The sequence below is a fragment of the Glycine soja genome, chromosome 13 (assembly GCF_004193775.1).
Source record: "Glycine soja cultivar W05 chromosome 13, ASM419377v2, whole genome shotgun sequence".
In the NCBI taxonomy this organism is placed as follows: Eukaryota; Viridiplantae; Streptophyta; class Magnoliopsida; order Fabales; family Fabaceae; genus Glycine; species Glycine soja.
Genome location: NC_041014.1, coordinates 27,329,264 through 27,344,181, shown reverse-complemented (window position 1 = coordinate 27,344,181; position 14,918 = coordinate 27,329,264). Strand labels below are relative to the sequence as shown.

General features: G+C 32.0%; 2 protein-coding genes across 2 annotated transcripts; one reads left to right on the top strand and one right to left on the bottom strand.

Moving 5' to 3' along the window:
• The first annotated feature begins 5,890 nt into the window (after window positions 1–5,890).
• On the top strand, window positions 5,891–10,958 carry LOC114381373 (sucrose synthase 5-like). The gene is made up of 15 exons (XM_028340614.1): window positions 5,891–6,219; window positions 6,324–6,478; window positions 7,314–7,506; window positions 7,620–7,738; window positions 7,818–8,034; window positions 8,125–8,220; window positions 8,312–8,485; window positions 8,569–8,685; window positions 8,789–8,955; window positions 9,156–9,380; window positions 9,486–10,052; window positions 10,164–10,302; window positions 10,397–10,485; window positions 10,605–10,631; window positions 10,716–10,958. Exons 1-15 carry the CDS (start codon window positions 5,983–5,985, stop codon window positions 10,729–10,731), a joined length of 2,538 nt encoding a protein of 845 aa, XP_028196415.1. The 5' UTR covers window positions 5,891–5,982; the 3' UTR covers window positions 10,732–10,958.
• Window positions 10,959–12,479: 1,521 nt separating this feature from the next.
• Window positions 12,480–14,337, bottom strand: LOC114381063. The gene is made up of 5 exons (XM_028340238.1): window positions 13,968–14,337; window positions 13,315–13,518; window positions 13,031–13,210; window positions 12,837–12,946; window positions 12,480–12,754 (listed from the first exon to the last, which is right to left on the bottom strand). Exons 1-5 carry the CDS (start codon window positions 14,103–14,105, stop codon window positions 12,646–12,648), a joined length of 741 nt encoding a protein of 246 aa, XP_028196039.1. The 5' UTR covers window positions 14,106–14,337; the 3' UTR covers window positions 12,480–12,645.
• Window positions 14,338–14,918: the final 581 nt, after the last annotated feature.

The following is a 14,918-nucleotide window of genomic DNA, read 5'->3' as shown; positions in this document are numbered from 1 at the left end:
CCCCAAATGAACTTTCTCGTAGAATTATCAAGGGTATCACAAAGAGTTGAGGTAACCAATGGTTTTGCATAATGTAGGCGGAAATAGAGTTAAGGACAAACTTACAAAGGGTGACTGTACCCGCTCTATTAAGTAGTTTTTCCTTTCATCCTACTAAACGAGAGTTCACTTTATAAAGCACAAAGGCAAAATGGTATTCTTGACCCTCCGCATGATCAGGGGGAAACCCAAATATTTGCCAATATCCATAGTATTATGGAAACCAAGGATAAATGCAAATTTATAAGTCTTTGAGATATGTTTTTGGACACAAGAAAAATGAGATTTTTGCACATTAGTTTTGAGGTCTGAAGCCTTGTAGAAGAAGTCTAAAGGATTCTTAACCACTCTAACATGTTTTGCATTGACTGCATAGAACAACAAATAGTCATCTACGAAAAAAAGTGGGAGAAAGTTGGATCAGATTTTGCAACTTTAATGGGATGACAAGTATTACCATTAACCAGATCCTGAATGTGACAAGCCATCTTTTCCATACAAAGTTCTTGTTCACAAAATTAGACACTTGAATTCTCTCATTAGTCTTGGTAGAGTAGCTTCATAGTGGGTCATGATACGAGTGATAATGCCCTTATTGCTCAAGAGATTGTTCATAGCATGCACAAGAAGAAAGAAAAGTTAGGCTTTATTATGTACAAACTTGACTTTGAAAAAGTCTATGATAGAGTTGATTGGGATTTTCTCCATAACACTTTGGCCTAGTTTGGTTTCCCCTCATCCATCATCAACTTAATCTTGAATTGCACCACTGCTGCATCTCTGTCTCTAAAGATGAATAATGATATTCTTGAGAGTTTCTCATCTCTAAGGGGCCTTAAGCATGGGGACCTAGGGTTGTGCAAAAAAAAAATCCAAATATATAAAACCAATCCATATCCAATCCAATCTAAGCCACTTTAAATCCAATTAAATGGTCTGGTTTTATATCCAAATCCAATTTTTTGGATTTTAAATCCAATCCAATTAATTGGATATGGATTGGATATTTGTTTAGATTTTAAAATCCAACACAATTTTTTGGATGATGACGACTAGGTTTTTTTGGCCAACTTCGGTAGGAGCTATTTTTTTGTTGATCTCATCTAGAGTTATTCTGGCCAACGTCAATTGATGATGTTTTTAAGCCATCATCAGTTGACACTGTTTATTGGTTAATGTCGATGTCGACTATTTGGCAAGTGTACCAAAATGTCCAAGTAGTAAAGACTCGGAAGTCCAAGTGTCGATTTCCATAGAGACTTTATTTTGTACCTGTGTTGGATAATTTCCAATTTATAAAAATAGAAGATGAGATGAGGTATAAAAGATGAGTTTAAAAGAATAGGAGATAAAATAATAGCTATTAATAGAAGACAAAAGAAATAACAGGGAATTCAATGAGATGGAAATGTTAGGACCTAACATGCCTTATTTGCCTAAGATGTATTGTTTTATATTTTTCTTTACCAATTAGGTGAATTTTCCCTACCCACATCTATTAGAATACTTGCCCTTGATGTCACACGATGACAAACCTATTTTACCTATCTATCTCTCAAATGTCTTTGCAAAGACTCAATAGATAAAATGCATGAAGTCCTAATTCTAAATGTTTGATGCATGTGCATAATGCAATCACTATTTTTCTAGAAATGATTTTATTAAGATATCTCTTTCTTTTAGTTTTATTAGAAATTACCCTGTGTTGAGCGACTAATCCCTAAAACTGATGCATATAAGATATTCCTTGTATTCCTATTAAAGATTACCCTCTGTCAAACACCTAACCCCTAAAGATGATGCAAAGATGAATGATACATGAAATTAAAGTAAGAAAGGATAATATGAAAGAAAACACCTATTTGCATTGATAGATATGAAGCATACAATACATCTTTTAGTTTTTTAGGCTTGTCAGATCTTAACTAAGGGTTTAGCCTCTCATAGCCATAAGGGGCCTTACATTTGAAAAGGGGTATAGAAACTGATGGAGGAGGAGGGATGGAAAAAGGGAATATAAAATAATGGAAGAGAAGAAAGAGTTCCCTAAGGGAGAGTTCTCAGGCTTTGGGTGTGTATTAAAGTGCTCTGAGACTCAGTGTCTTTTCTCCTTATCTTGACCTTCTTTTTATAGTTGTTGGAGTGGACTTGGGTTTGCGTAATCGCCCTTAGCGCGCCTCTTCTCGCTTAGCGCCAGTGCGCGTTTTCGTGTTGAGCGCGTCTTTGGCTAGGCCTGATGCCAAAATCTTCCTTTTTCATATTTTTGCTATTTTCTGTATCTTTTTTGGCTTTTAATCCCTCCTTTTCATATCTGTAAGCCATAAATAAGAAAAACATCAATTCTTAACAATTAAGCACAAATAACTACTAAATAAATATTTTAAAGATTATTTTAATTATATTTTAATTATAAAAAATAACTCATATTTAGCAATTATCAGTCGGTAAGTATTTTCTCAGCCAACATTGGTCAAGACTATTTTTTGACCGATGTCGTCCAAAGTTTTTTTTGGCCGACATCAATCGTGGTTATTTTTTGGTTGACATTAGTTAGGATTTTTTTTTTCTCGATATCTGTTGAGATTATTTTTTGGTTGACATCAGGTAGGTTTTTCAGCTGACATGGACTAAGGTATTTTTGGCCGACATCAGATGAGACTATTTTTTTGCCGACGTTGGCTAGGATTTTTTTAGTCGACATTGGTCGTAAAATATCATCGATAGACATTGGCCAAAAAAGCCTAGCTAACGTCAGCCAAAATATTCCCCCAATTGATGTCAATAAAAAAACCATAGTTGATGTCAACAAAAAATATCCCTAGCCAACCCAACCAAAAGAAATAGTCATGGTCGATGTTGGTCAAGAAACCCTAGCTAGCACCAAAAAAATAGTTTCAACCAATGTCAGCCAAAAAACTTAGCCAACGTCGACCAAAAAATAGTCACGGTTGATGTTGGCAAAAAATATCAATGACCGGCATCGACCCAAAACAAACCTTATTGATGTCGGCCACAAAACCCTAACCAACATCGTCCAAAAACTAGTCACAATCAATGTTGATCAAAAAATCCCTAGTCAGTGTCGGCTAAAGATTATCACCAATTGACATTGACTACAAACCCTAGCGGACCTCAACAAAAAAAATCTTACATAAGATCGACCAAAAACATCCTTGATTGACATTGATCGAAAATGCACTGACCGACTTCAGCCGAAAAATAGTCCTGGTTGACGTCGATCTAAAAATATTTGGGCTGATGTCAGTTGAAATTGCCTTAGTTGAGGTAGACCGAAAATACCCTAACCAAGATCGATCGAAAATAGTCTTGACCAAGGTCGATTGAAAATAGATCTTAAACGGACAAGTGTGTTAACTCGTTGACAAGTGTATCAAATTGTCATAAGTAGTATAGTACTCAGAAGTCCGAGTGTCGAATCCATAGAGACTTTATTTGTACTTAGATTAATGCCAACCCAAGTTAAAAGCAATGGATAAAGAATTTAAAATAAAGATAAAGAAATATATTAGATAAGATAAAGATTTAAAAGAAAGGATAAAAGATTTAAAGATAAAAATAGAAGATACAAAAGATAAAATATTTAAATTAATATATGATAAAGATAAAAGAAAATAGAAGATAAAAGATAAGAAAAGTAAAAGATAAAAATAGAATAGAAAAATAAAATAAAATTAGAATTTGATAAGGTTGGGACCTGCCCTGTTTGCCTATGATGTATGAGTTTATGATTTTTCTTATCAATTTAGGTAATTCTATTCTACCCACATTTGTTTGTCTAATTAATATATAATAAAATTAGACAAGTCTATTTTATTTATCTATCTTCCAAATTCCTTTGTAAAGACTCAACAAATAAAATGCATGAAGTATGAATTCTAGATGTTTGCAAGAATGCATGGACATAAAATTATCATTCTATTCCTAGCAATGATTTTCTTATGAAATCCTTTCTTTTTGTTCTATTAGAAGTTACCCTCTTCCAAACGTCTAACCCCTAAAACCAATGCATGCATACCTTCTTTAAATCTTATTTAGAAGTTACTCTCTCCCGAGTGTCTAATCCCTAACAGAATATAAAGATGAATAATGCAGGATAAAAGCAAAAAAGATAATAGAATAGAAAACACCTTTGCATTAATAAATAGTGAGTACATCATACATCGCTTGACTTTTAGCCACTCATGGTCAGTGAGGACTTTACAATGGATGAGGTATAATAACTAATGGGATAAAAGGGGTAAAAGAAAGGAAGGGAGTAAATGAAACCCCTAGGAGAGGGGTTATGTGGTGTTCTTTTCTGCTTGGCTTGACTCCTCCTTTTTAGAAATCTTCCTTTTTGATATTTTTGATATTTTTTGAATTTGTTTTGCTTTTAATCATATTTTCTTGAGACTTCCTGATATGTTGGATATTTTCTCGATCTTTTCCTCTTTTAATCTCTCCTTATCATATCTCAAGCCATAAATAAGAAAAATATCAAATCTTAATATTTAAGCCAAAGATAACTGTTAAATAAATATATATTTTTAAAGATGTGTATGTCATCTCTCTTCAATATTCTTCAAGATGTGTATGTCATATATGTTTCTCTTATTCTTTTAGAATAAAAAATGTCAAATATACACCTTTCCTATGCACTTTTTCGTTTGTTTTTTAAATTAAATTAATGTTTGTCTTATGTGTTAAAGCTAATAATATTTTCCTTACACTGACTATGTTCATCACCTACTTGACATAATATTTTCATGACTGTCACCCTTAATTTCGTCATCCACATAACTCATAATCCTCTTACAAAATTTTCACCCTTACCACTCCCTTCTGGTTTATGCTTATTATTATACTCCATTTAAACATGTCATTGAATTTATCATGAAATAATTATAATAATTAATAAAAAATCAAAAAACTAATGTATAATTTTAAATCTATTGTTCTAATCTAAAAGTAAGAATGAGAAGGTATTATTGTAACAAGAATTAATATATGAGGACATAAGATTAGAATCAATTTAATTATTAAAAGATTAAAAAACTATATTGATTTTACGTTTTTTTATTCAAACTTTATCATTTTTTATTATTTCTTTCCGAAATTCTTGTAATTTTGAATGTTTTTAAAAATTTATAAAATCTTTTTAAATCTTATAAACTTATAAATTTTTTTCAGATACTTTAAATTCTTATTATATAAATTTATTAAAATCCAAACTATTAATAAAAAAATTTACTAAGCCTTTGAAATCCATGAGACTTTTTTATGTTAAAATAATCTTTTGAAATTATAATCCAATATATTTTCTTAAATTGTTCTAGATTGAAAATTAAACTAAATTTAAATTTTAAATCAAACACATTAGACTGAAAAATTAAGAAAATCCAAATGATTGAATGCTTTATTCTCGTACATAGATTTGACGTTAAATTGCGAAGTGATTGAAACAAAATAACTTTTCTAGTTATCCACAGTTGACATTTATTTTAGCAAAGAGACTATGATACAAAAACCAACTTTGGACGAAACTCAACGACAAGGCATCACACAGTTATAGCAAATGCCTTGAAGAATGAAGATGTCAGCTTTTGCATATTCTTTTTCTCATGGTCACACACAACCATATAGCACAACAACGAGACACAAAGAAGAAAAGAATAATTCTGACTTAGAGATACCATTCACATTGTTCATGGCAAAGCTAGGTTCTTCCTCAATTCATGCGCCTCTGTAATGGGGCCATTTTTACCCCCAAAAGTTATGTCACGAATCACTAAACATGATAATAATAATAATGTACACGTAAATAGCTAAGCATATAAATTGAGAATGAGGCACATCTCCATAGAGCAACAACCACATACCATCTTCCTTCAGGACTTTCCAAAACCTTAATTCCTTCATTATTATTATTATTTCTCTCTTGAAATGGCTTCTTCACCGCTCTTGACAGGCAAAGAATTGGTAACCAATGACATGCCTGATAATGCAATGAGGCCAAGTTGGTACCATGTGAAGAGGTGCTTTGCTAAGTACATTGAGAAGGGGAGAAGGATTATGAAACTTCATGACTTGATGGAAGAAATGGAGCATGTCATAGACGACAACAATGAGAGGAATCAAGTGTTGGAGGGGAACCTTGGCTTCTTATTGAGTTGTACACAGGTTTTTACTTTACTTTTTTATTTTTTATTCACCTTGTGAATGTTATAATGTGACATTATTATTAGCCTCTGGATTTTAATGTTGGACACTTGATATACTTGCAGGAAGCTGCTGTTGATCCACCTTATGTTGCCTTTGCAGTAAGGCCAAATCCTGGAGTTTGGGAATTTGTAAGAGTGAGCTCTGAAGATCTTTCAGTTGAACCTATATCCTCCACAGATTACCTCAAATTCAAGGAAAGTGTATATGACGAAGAATGGTATGTCATGTTTCTTCATTTTTATAAGTTTCAACCATTTCTGCCTTCTTTGCATTGATTAACCTTCTAAACAACTTCTGTCAGTGTCACCCTTCTCCCCTCATTTTCATTTATTTTCTTAACAATGCTTACTCACCCCAATTCAGATAATGCATTATTATTTTTAATCAATGATAATAGGTAATTTAAAGATATTCACTAGTTATTGTTATTTAAGACAATCTAGTAGCATTGTGTAGTAGCCTAATAGCAATTTATGAACTTAAAAAATTTCTGCCACTTAATTTCTCATCAATGATTATCTATTTCCACTTTTCCCTTTGTATGGATATTAAAGCTACACAACTGAAATTTCCTCTACCCTGACAAGTGACAACCAGCAGAAATGTAGCTTTGATTCTTAAAATGACGTGAAAAACTACACAGAAAAATTCTATAGTATTTCCAAAGTTGGTCCAGCTCAATATTTACGGACAACAAATAATAAATTGTAAGCAAATTCTTAAGCAACAATTTACAAGGATTGAGGGGGAAAATAGAAAAAGAAGTCTCACAGGTGATTAGATTAGTAATCATAATTTATTTTATACTGTAATTAACTTAAAGCTAGTACGCTATAAATCATATATCACAGCAAGTAATAAATTGAAGTATGTCATTGTCATATCATATTAATATACAGTGTTTTCTTTTAAGTGTAGGACTAGAGATGCACTAGCCCAATATAACAACTCAAGTGTTCAATATTTGTACCTTGCCACATGAAAGTAGTCTACAACAGCTAGATATGTTTCGGCAACAATCTATTGATCATTAACTTGGGTCTATGTTTCAGGGCAAACGATGAAAACTCATTTGAAGCAGATTTTGGAGCATTTGATTTCCCTATTCCAAACTTAACCCTGCCTTCTTCAATTGGAAATGGACTCCATTTCGTTTCAAAGTTCTTAACTTCAAGGTTTAGCGGGAAACTAACAAAAACACAACCTATAGTGGACTACTTAGTATCACTAAACCATCAAGGAGAAGTAAGTGGAATAGCACAACATCAAACTTGATAAAACATTACCAACGACTTTCTTTTTTTTCCTTTAAACATACTTTTGTCATTAATCATCCCTTTTGTCATCTACAATGGTAGAGCCTGATGATCAGTGATACCCTTAGTTCTGCTGCAAAGCTTCAGCTGGCACTGATGGTGGCTGATGGACATCTCTCAGCACTTCCCAAGGATGCCCCTTATCAGGATTTTGAGCCAAAGTAAACCCCTTCATGTTTCTTAAAATTGTACTATATTTTTACTTACTAATTTAATAATCAATATCATTTTCACTCATAGGCTCAAGGAGTGGGGTTTTGAGAGAGGATGGGGAGATACTGCAGGAAGAGTGAAGGAGACAATGGGAACTCTATCAGAAATACTACAAGCTCCAGATGCAGTGAATTTGGAGAAGTTTTTTAGCAGGGTTCCTACAATTTTCAATGTTGTGATATTCTCTATACATGGTTATTTTGGACAAGCAGATGTTCTTGGCTTGCCAGACACCGGTGGACAGGTAACATTTCTTAACTTGAGTTATTAAGTGAGAATCTTGGAAATGAATTTACAATCCTTGCCAACTTTAACATTGTGCAATTTGGAACAGGTAGTTTACATACTGGATCAAGTTAGAGCTCTTGAAGCTGAGTTGTTGCTCAGAATTAAGCAACAAGGTCTAAATGTAAAGCCTCAGATTCTTGTAGTAAGTTATCAAACATACAAGTGATCCCTTTCTATATATGTACAACTTACTTTTTAATAGAATTATGCAAGTATATTATTGGCCATGACAGGTCACAAGGCTCATCCCTGATGCTCAAGGAACCAAGTGTAATCAGGAGTTGGAACCAATCATTGATACCAAACACTCCAACATTCTACGTGTTCCTTTTCACACAGATAAAGGAATCTTGCGCCAATGGGTCTCTCGCTTTGACATTTATCCTTATCTTGAGAGGTTTACTAAGGTATATATATGCTAACACTTGTTCGGTAGCTTCTACCTGTAATGAATTTTGCTATCCGATCAGTTTATGGTTTTTGTTAATAGGATGCCACAGTCAAGATTCTCAACCTCATGGATGGAAAACCAGATCTTATTATTGGAAATTACACTGATGGGAATTTGGTAGCATCTCTTATGGCTAACAAACTTAGGATAACTCAGGTTACTACCCTCTTATTGAAAATTTCCTGTTCAGCAACTTTTGTGGCTGTAAGGATGTCCTTGTTGCTGTATAAATTAATTCCTCAGGTTGCTTGGAAACCAGGGAACTGTTGCACATGCTTTAGAGAAGACTAAGTATGAAGATTCAGATGTCAAGTGGAAAGAATTAGATCCCAAGTATCACTTCTCTTGTCAATTCATGGCTGATACAATTGCAATGAATGCATCAGATTTCATCATAACCAGCACCTATCAGGAAATTGCAGGAAGGTTAGAAATATTTTTTGACATCCTTTCTCTTGATTGCCTGGAAAATGGAATTTTGTCTGGCACACTCAAGAAATTTATTTACATAGTTTATAAAATAGTACCAATATCAAAATTGATAGAAACAAGAGAATTAATAAAATAAAGAAGAAAAATCAATTGAAGTTTGTAACATATTTAGTTCTGAAAGTTCTTGTTTGCAGCAAAGATAGACCAGGACAATATGAAAGTCATGCTGCATTTACACTCCCAGGGCTGTGTAGGGTTGTTTCAGGGATAAATGTATTTGATCCCAAGTTCAACATAGCTGCACCTGGAGCTGACCAGTCTGTCTATTTCCCTTACACAGACAAAGTCAAAAGACTCACTCAATTTTTTCCTGCCATTGAAGACCTGTTGTACAGTAAAGTGGATACCAATGAGCATATGTAAGACTCAGTTGCTGCTTTTTTTGTGTTTAATGTTTAGATAAGAATTACTATATTCTTCCAAAATGGTTAATTTTCTCTGCTGAATATATATCTTTGAAGCAGTGGATATCTAGAAAACAGGAGAAAACCTATAATCTTCTCAATGGCAAGGTTTGATGTTGTGAAGAACTTGACCGGTTTAGTTGAGTGGTATGGGAATAACCAAAGACTGAGAAAGATGGTGAACCTTGTCATAGTTGGAGGCTTCTTTGACCCTTTGAAATCCAAAGATAGGGAGGAAATGGCAGAGATAAGAAAGATGCATGATTTGGTAGCAAAGTATCAACTCAAGGGTCAATTCAGATGGATTGCTGCACAAACTGATCGATATCGAAATGGAGAGCTATACCGCTTCATTGCTGACACAAAGGGAGCTTTTGTGCAGCCTGCTTTGTATGAAGCATTTGGTCTCACTGTCATTGAAGCTATGAACTGTGGTTTGCCTACTTTTGCTACCAACCAAGGAGGTCCAGCAGAAATCATTGTTGACGGGATCTCCGGCTTCCACATTGATCCTCACAATGGAGAAGAATCAAGCAACAAAATTGCTGATTTCTTTGAAAAATGCTTACAAGATTCAGCACATTGGAATAGAATTTCAGCAGCCGGATTGCAGCGCATAAATGAATGGTAAACACGTGCAACATCAATTTCATAGATTACTATTTCTGTAGTACGCAAACTATAATGCATTGGTAGCAACATTTAATCAAATTCCATTTTGATGCCTTTGTTTTGTAGCTATACATGGAAGATCTATGCAAACAAGATGTTGAACATGGGGAGCAGTTATACCTTCTGGAGGCGGGTGAATAATGAACAAAAAGAGGCAAAGCAAAGATACATCAAGATGTTCTACAATCTTATGTACAAGAATTTGGTAAGTCAGCATATTTTGTTGTTAGAAACAAATACAGAACAATTATTGTCATACAATAAGAATAACTACCACTTTTGATGTGTCAATGCTACAGGTGAAGACTGTACCTGTTCCAAATCATGAACCTCAACAACCACAACCAGTGGTGTCCAAGAAGCAAAGTGTCAAAAAACAAGGCACAAGGTATGCTGCACCATCAATAAAGATTTTTTTTAGCAACAAAATTGAAGTTACTTAAAATGTTGAACTTCCTCTAACATCTTTTTTCCTTCTCCCCCCTTTTTTTCTCTTTCTTGCTGCAGCAAACGTTCACAGTCTGGATTGCAAAGGTAAGATTTAACTAATTAATTGTCTTGGATTAGTTCATCATTTTCACATGTGCATAAACTTACGAAATTCTTGCTTCTTTTCAGCTTATTTGGAGCTTAATGGCATTAAGTTTCAATCACAAAGCAGTAAGCAAGTCAATTTCTAGGGTATATCATGGGACACGACTCATCAGTGATATCTTTCTTTGATCTTTTATTCTATATATATATATATATATCTCATGTTCTTAAAAAATAAATTCTGTATTACTACAAAATGACAACTATTTCTTTGTGATCAATAAGATTTGTGAGGAGATCTAAATGAAACATATAGAAAGATAGACAGCTCTGGCGACCTTGTAGGTTACCTTTTTTCTTTTTTTACTTAGAGGAATATACTAAGGTTATGTTTACAAGATTAGTTGAAAGTTGAAAATCTATAATTAAAAGCTTTTAAGTTAATTTATTAATCATAAGTATTTGATAAAATTAAGTGTTAAAATAATTAAAAAATGTAAAATGACATAAATAATATATTTTTAAAAAATAATAAGAAAATTAAATAAATATTTTAAGGATAAAAAGAAAATAAAATATAAAAAATCAAAAGCTAAAAGTTAGCGTTTCATAAAAAATTACTTCAAATGGCACTTAAAAATATATTAGAATTCACTAAAAGAATAATATAAATTATTTAAAAAAACTTATTTATCAAACAATTAAACAAATTTTTTAACTAATAAAAAAAAGTTAAAAACTAACTTAATTGATTGATGTACCATAGCGTAAATAAATACTAACAAAGGACTTCAATATTATTTTTTAAGGGGGCAATAAAAAAATCTTAACTTAGAAAATAACATTTAAATTTTGACATGCATAACACACAAGAAATTTAATTTGTAACTAACATTTTTTTATTAGCAAAAGTTATATATAATTGTATTGAGCTTAATTAAGAGATACTAAATATGTAATAACCAATAAAAAAAATAGCAGCATGCAGAAGAATTTTATTTCCTCTCAAACACGAATTAATTCACTAAAATTTGATTCGCTATTCATTACCAACCTAATTGATGCAACTAAGTACAAAAAGAAACTAATTATACAGGGGATCTGTACTTCAGGGTGCCTTTTATAGACGTACAAGGGAAATATTAAAACTAAATGGTACAAGTTGTAATAAATGATTAAAACTAATTATTTTAATAAGTGATGAAGGAAAGAAATTAATCTTTTAGTGAATTTTAAAAAAATTTAAAATTATGAGAAATTAAAATTATGAGGATGAAAAAAATGAATGAAAAAAAGAGAAAATATGATTGATGTGCTAGTTATATGTTTGGATGAGTGAATTTAAAATTATGAGAAATTTCTTTTGGATAAGAGAAATTCTCATTAATTTCTTTTGTGTTTGGATAAAAAAAATTAAAATTATGAGGATGAAAAAAATGAATGAAAAAAAAAGAAAATATGATTGATGTGCTAGTTATATGTGTTCCTCCTGTGTGTTCACACCCGATCGATATTCTAGGAACTCAAACGGTGTTTGTTTCTTGAAGAAGGCGGTAAGAAGAGAATTTTAATTTCTCACCCTTTAGAAGGAAATTGAAATTCCAGATTTTTAGTTGTTTAAAATTCTATTTTAAAATTTCAAAATTTTAAATTCTTCATAAAAAGTGTTCAAACAATGAATTCTAAATTACAAAAATTCAAATTCTCTTGATAAATTACTTTCCTCAGTTAAAATTCTCTATCCAAACGCATTCAAAGAGAATTCAAAAGTGAATTCACAATTCAACATTCATCCACAAAAGTATATAGAACATCGTCTAATACAAAAATAAAATAGAATGTCGTCGTCTCTTCCTTTGGTTTATTTTTATCATCTTTATTTAAAATAAAAGATACTATTTACAAAATAAAATCCTAATTAAAAGAAACTATCAACCCTAGTCTAAATCGATGGTAGTTCTTCAGTAGCTACATGATTTCAAAACATCGATGCAGTGTTTATGTTACAAGGACTTTATTTCGAAAATGATACTTGGCTCAACTGTAATAACCGATTATCATGTTGTATCAGTTTCCGATAGTATTTGTCAAGATCTCCTGGAGGAAAACCAAGGGAATGTACCCTGTTCAAAAGGAATAGTTAATAATAAAGATAATCATAACAATAAAATAAAATAAAATAAATAAATATAAAGGAATGCATACTGGTGTTTCAAAGCATGACCTCCCGTGAAGTCATTTGATGGCTCCCATTTAGGATGACTTCGTGGATTTGGTGGATCAATGTGGCGAAAGAATGTGGGTGCCTTAGCCAGCTGATGAAAAAAAAAAATGGTACATGTTGGTGCCTTAACCAGCTGATGAAAAAAAAGTAAGTCACTGAAAATAGGAAAATATACCTTAATTTGAAGAATTCCATGCTTATTTTCTTCTATAATGGCTCGCATGGCCAAAATGTTCTGCCATGGTACTTCAATCTTGTACTTAATCCCACCTTGTATATCAAATATCTCCCAGGCAAGTCTTTTTGTAGCATAGTAAAATCCAACCATCAAAGTACCTTTATGTGTAGCCAAAAACTGTACATGTACATTTATGCATGAAATTTAATTTTAAACATAAAGAATTGAGTATTATTTTTAATAAAACCCAAATTATTTCTGCATTCAGTATCATAACTTACCTTATATTCTCCAATCCTAAGACCAGTAGCAGGAAAAATATCAGCCCGTAAATCATTAGGTATTAAAGGTGCACTGATCCTTTTTCTTTCATAACTAGCATTCACGGTATCCTCTATTGATTTGATTGTAGACTCTTGTAGTGTCAATCCGATCGGTGGCGGTTTGTCGATATTCTGCTTCAAATTCGAGATGAGCTGCTCTTTCTGTACACAACATTATTCAAAGTATACATAAGTTTAATCACATCAAATATTTCGAATAATAAAATTAAATATATAAAAGTGGGAAAAATAATCATTTGTATAAATGTATACAACATTATTTAATCAAATATATTAATTCGAGATGAGCTGCTCTTTCTGTACACAACATTATTTAATCAAATATATTTTTTTAATGCAAATCTTTTTATTAATTAAAATTTATTAAAAATTATAAAAGTAGGAAAAATAATCATTTGTATAAAAGATTACTGACGTGGACGAGCAATAATTTATCCTCTAGGGTGTAGTGGTGGTCTTGTTAACCTCAGAGTTAACTTTTTATATTAAAAACTTGAGAGGAATAAGAATCTAATTAACTAGAGAAATTTAATCCATCATGAACAAAAAACTTTATGGAATGAAAAAATTGAAACAAAAGAGGTACATACATATACTGTTAGTGTTGCGTTCAGAGCATTCGCTGCTGCAGCAGTGCTATTAATCGTGCTTCGAAACTGAGTATTCGGAGGGCTTCGTCGTGGATTGGCTTCGTCATTGGCATCGTAAGAACGTGGCCTCTTGTTCATCTTAGACCTGTGATTTAGGTTACAAAACAATATTAGTTTATATAATTAATAAATTAACAAGAGAATCGAAAACATGAAAGTATTTTTTTGGTAGAAACAAGTTGTGAAAGAATCGAAGGAGGATAGAGCTGTTAAGCAAACCGGTGTTGCATTGCTTCGTCTTTGGAAGAAAGTGATCAAGAGCGTGAGGTGTTGGTTCTTCTGCGGTAACTTTAACTTCACGTAAACTTGCTTAAACTTAAACCCTAGTTATGACTTATGATGGGTTCATTCATTTGTTAGCTATTTATAGAAAGGAATAGGGCGGGAGATTTTGCCTCCAAAATTTTTTAAAAAAATTCCATGCACGTGAAATAATAATACTAATTAAATGATAATTCATTCATTCAAATTGGCGGTCATGATAAAAAAATAAGAAAATCTGTAAGGATATTGATTTTTCTTTCCTTTTTTTTGGGAATCTTTAAGTATATTGATATGATAAGATAGAATAATATGATATGGTTATTTAATGGTTCAATTAATAAAGATAAAATCTGTAATGTAGATGTTGGGTGTAAAATTTCGAATGCACGTTTTTGTTTTTCCATGAATAAAAGCTCTTTCTTTTTATTGGAGAAATAGAATATAAACCTACCCTCATGTTTTTTCAATGAAAAAAAAAAAAGAGCAAAAAAAGCATGATCGAAGCAATTAAACCTCAAATAAGGTGGGAATTTTTTTTAATTTAGAGGGACGACTACTTGGAGAACTTCATAAAAAATTGTGACGACTCTTTATCGCGAGGGTAACTAATTATAAATACTGATAATT

Excerpts from the sequence above, each read along its gene's own strand:
- LOC114381063 (XM_028340238.1), bottom strand. The coding sequence starts at position 14,105 with ATGAACAAGAGGCCACGTTCTTACGATGCCAATGACGAAGCCAATCCA. Across the intron at positions 13,211-13,314 it reads TTAGGATTGGAGAATATAAG|TTTTTGGCTACACATAAAGG; the intron begins GTAAGTTATGAT and ends GTACATGTACAG. Across the intron at positions 12,755-12,836 it reads GGTCATGCTTTGAAACACCA|GGTACATTCCCTTGGTTTTC; the intron begins GTATGCATTCCT and ends CCTTTTGAACAG.
- LOC114381373 (XM_028340614.1), top strand. The coding sequence starts at position 5,983 with ATGGCTTCTTCACCGCTCTTGACAGGCAAAGAATTGGTAACCAATGAC. Across the intron at positions 6,479-7,313 it reads AGTGTATATGACGAAGAATG|GGCAAACGATGAAAACTCAT; the intron begins GTATGTCATGTT and ends TCTATGTTTCAG. Across the intron at positions 7,739-7,817 it reads TATCAGGATTTTGAGCCAAA|GCTCAAGGAGTGGGGTTTTG; the intron begins GTAAACCCCTTC and ends TTTCACTCATAG.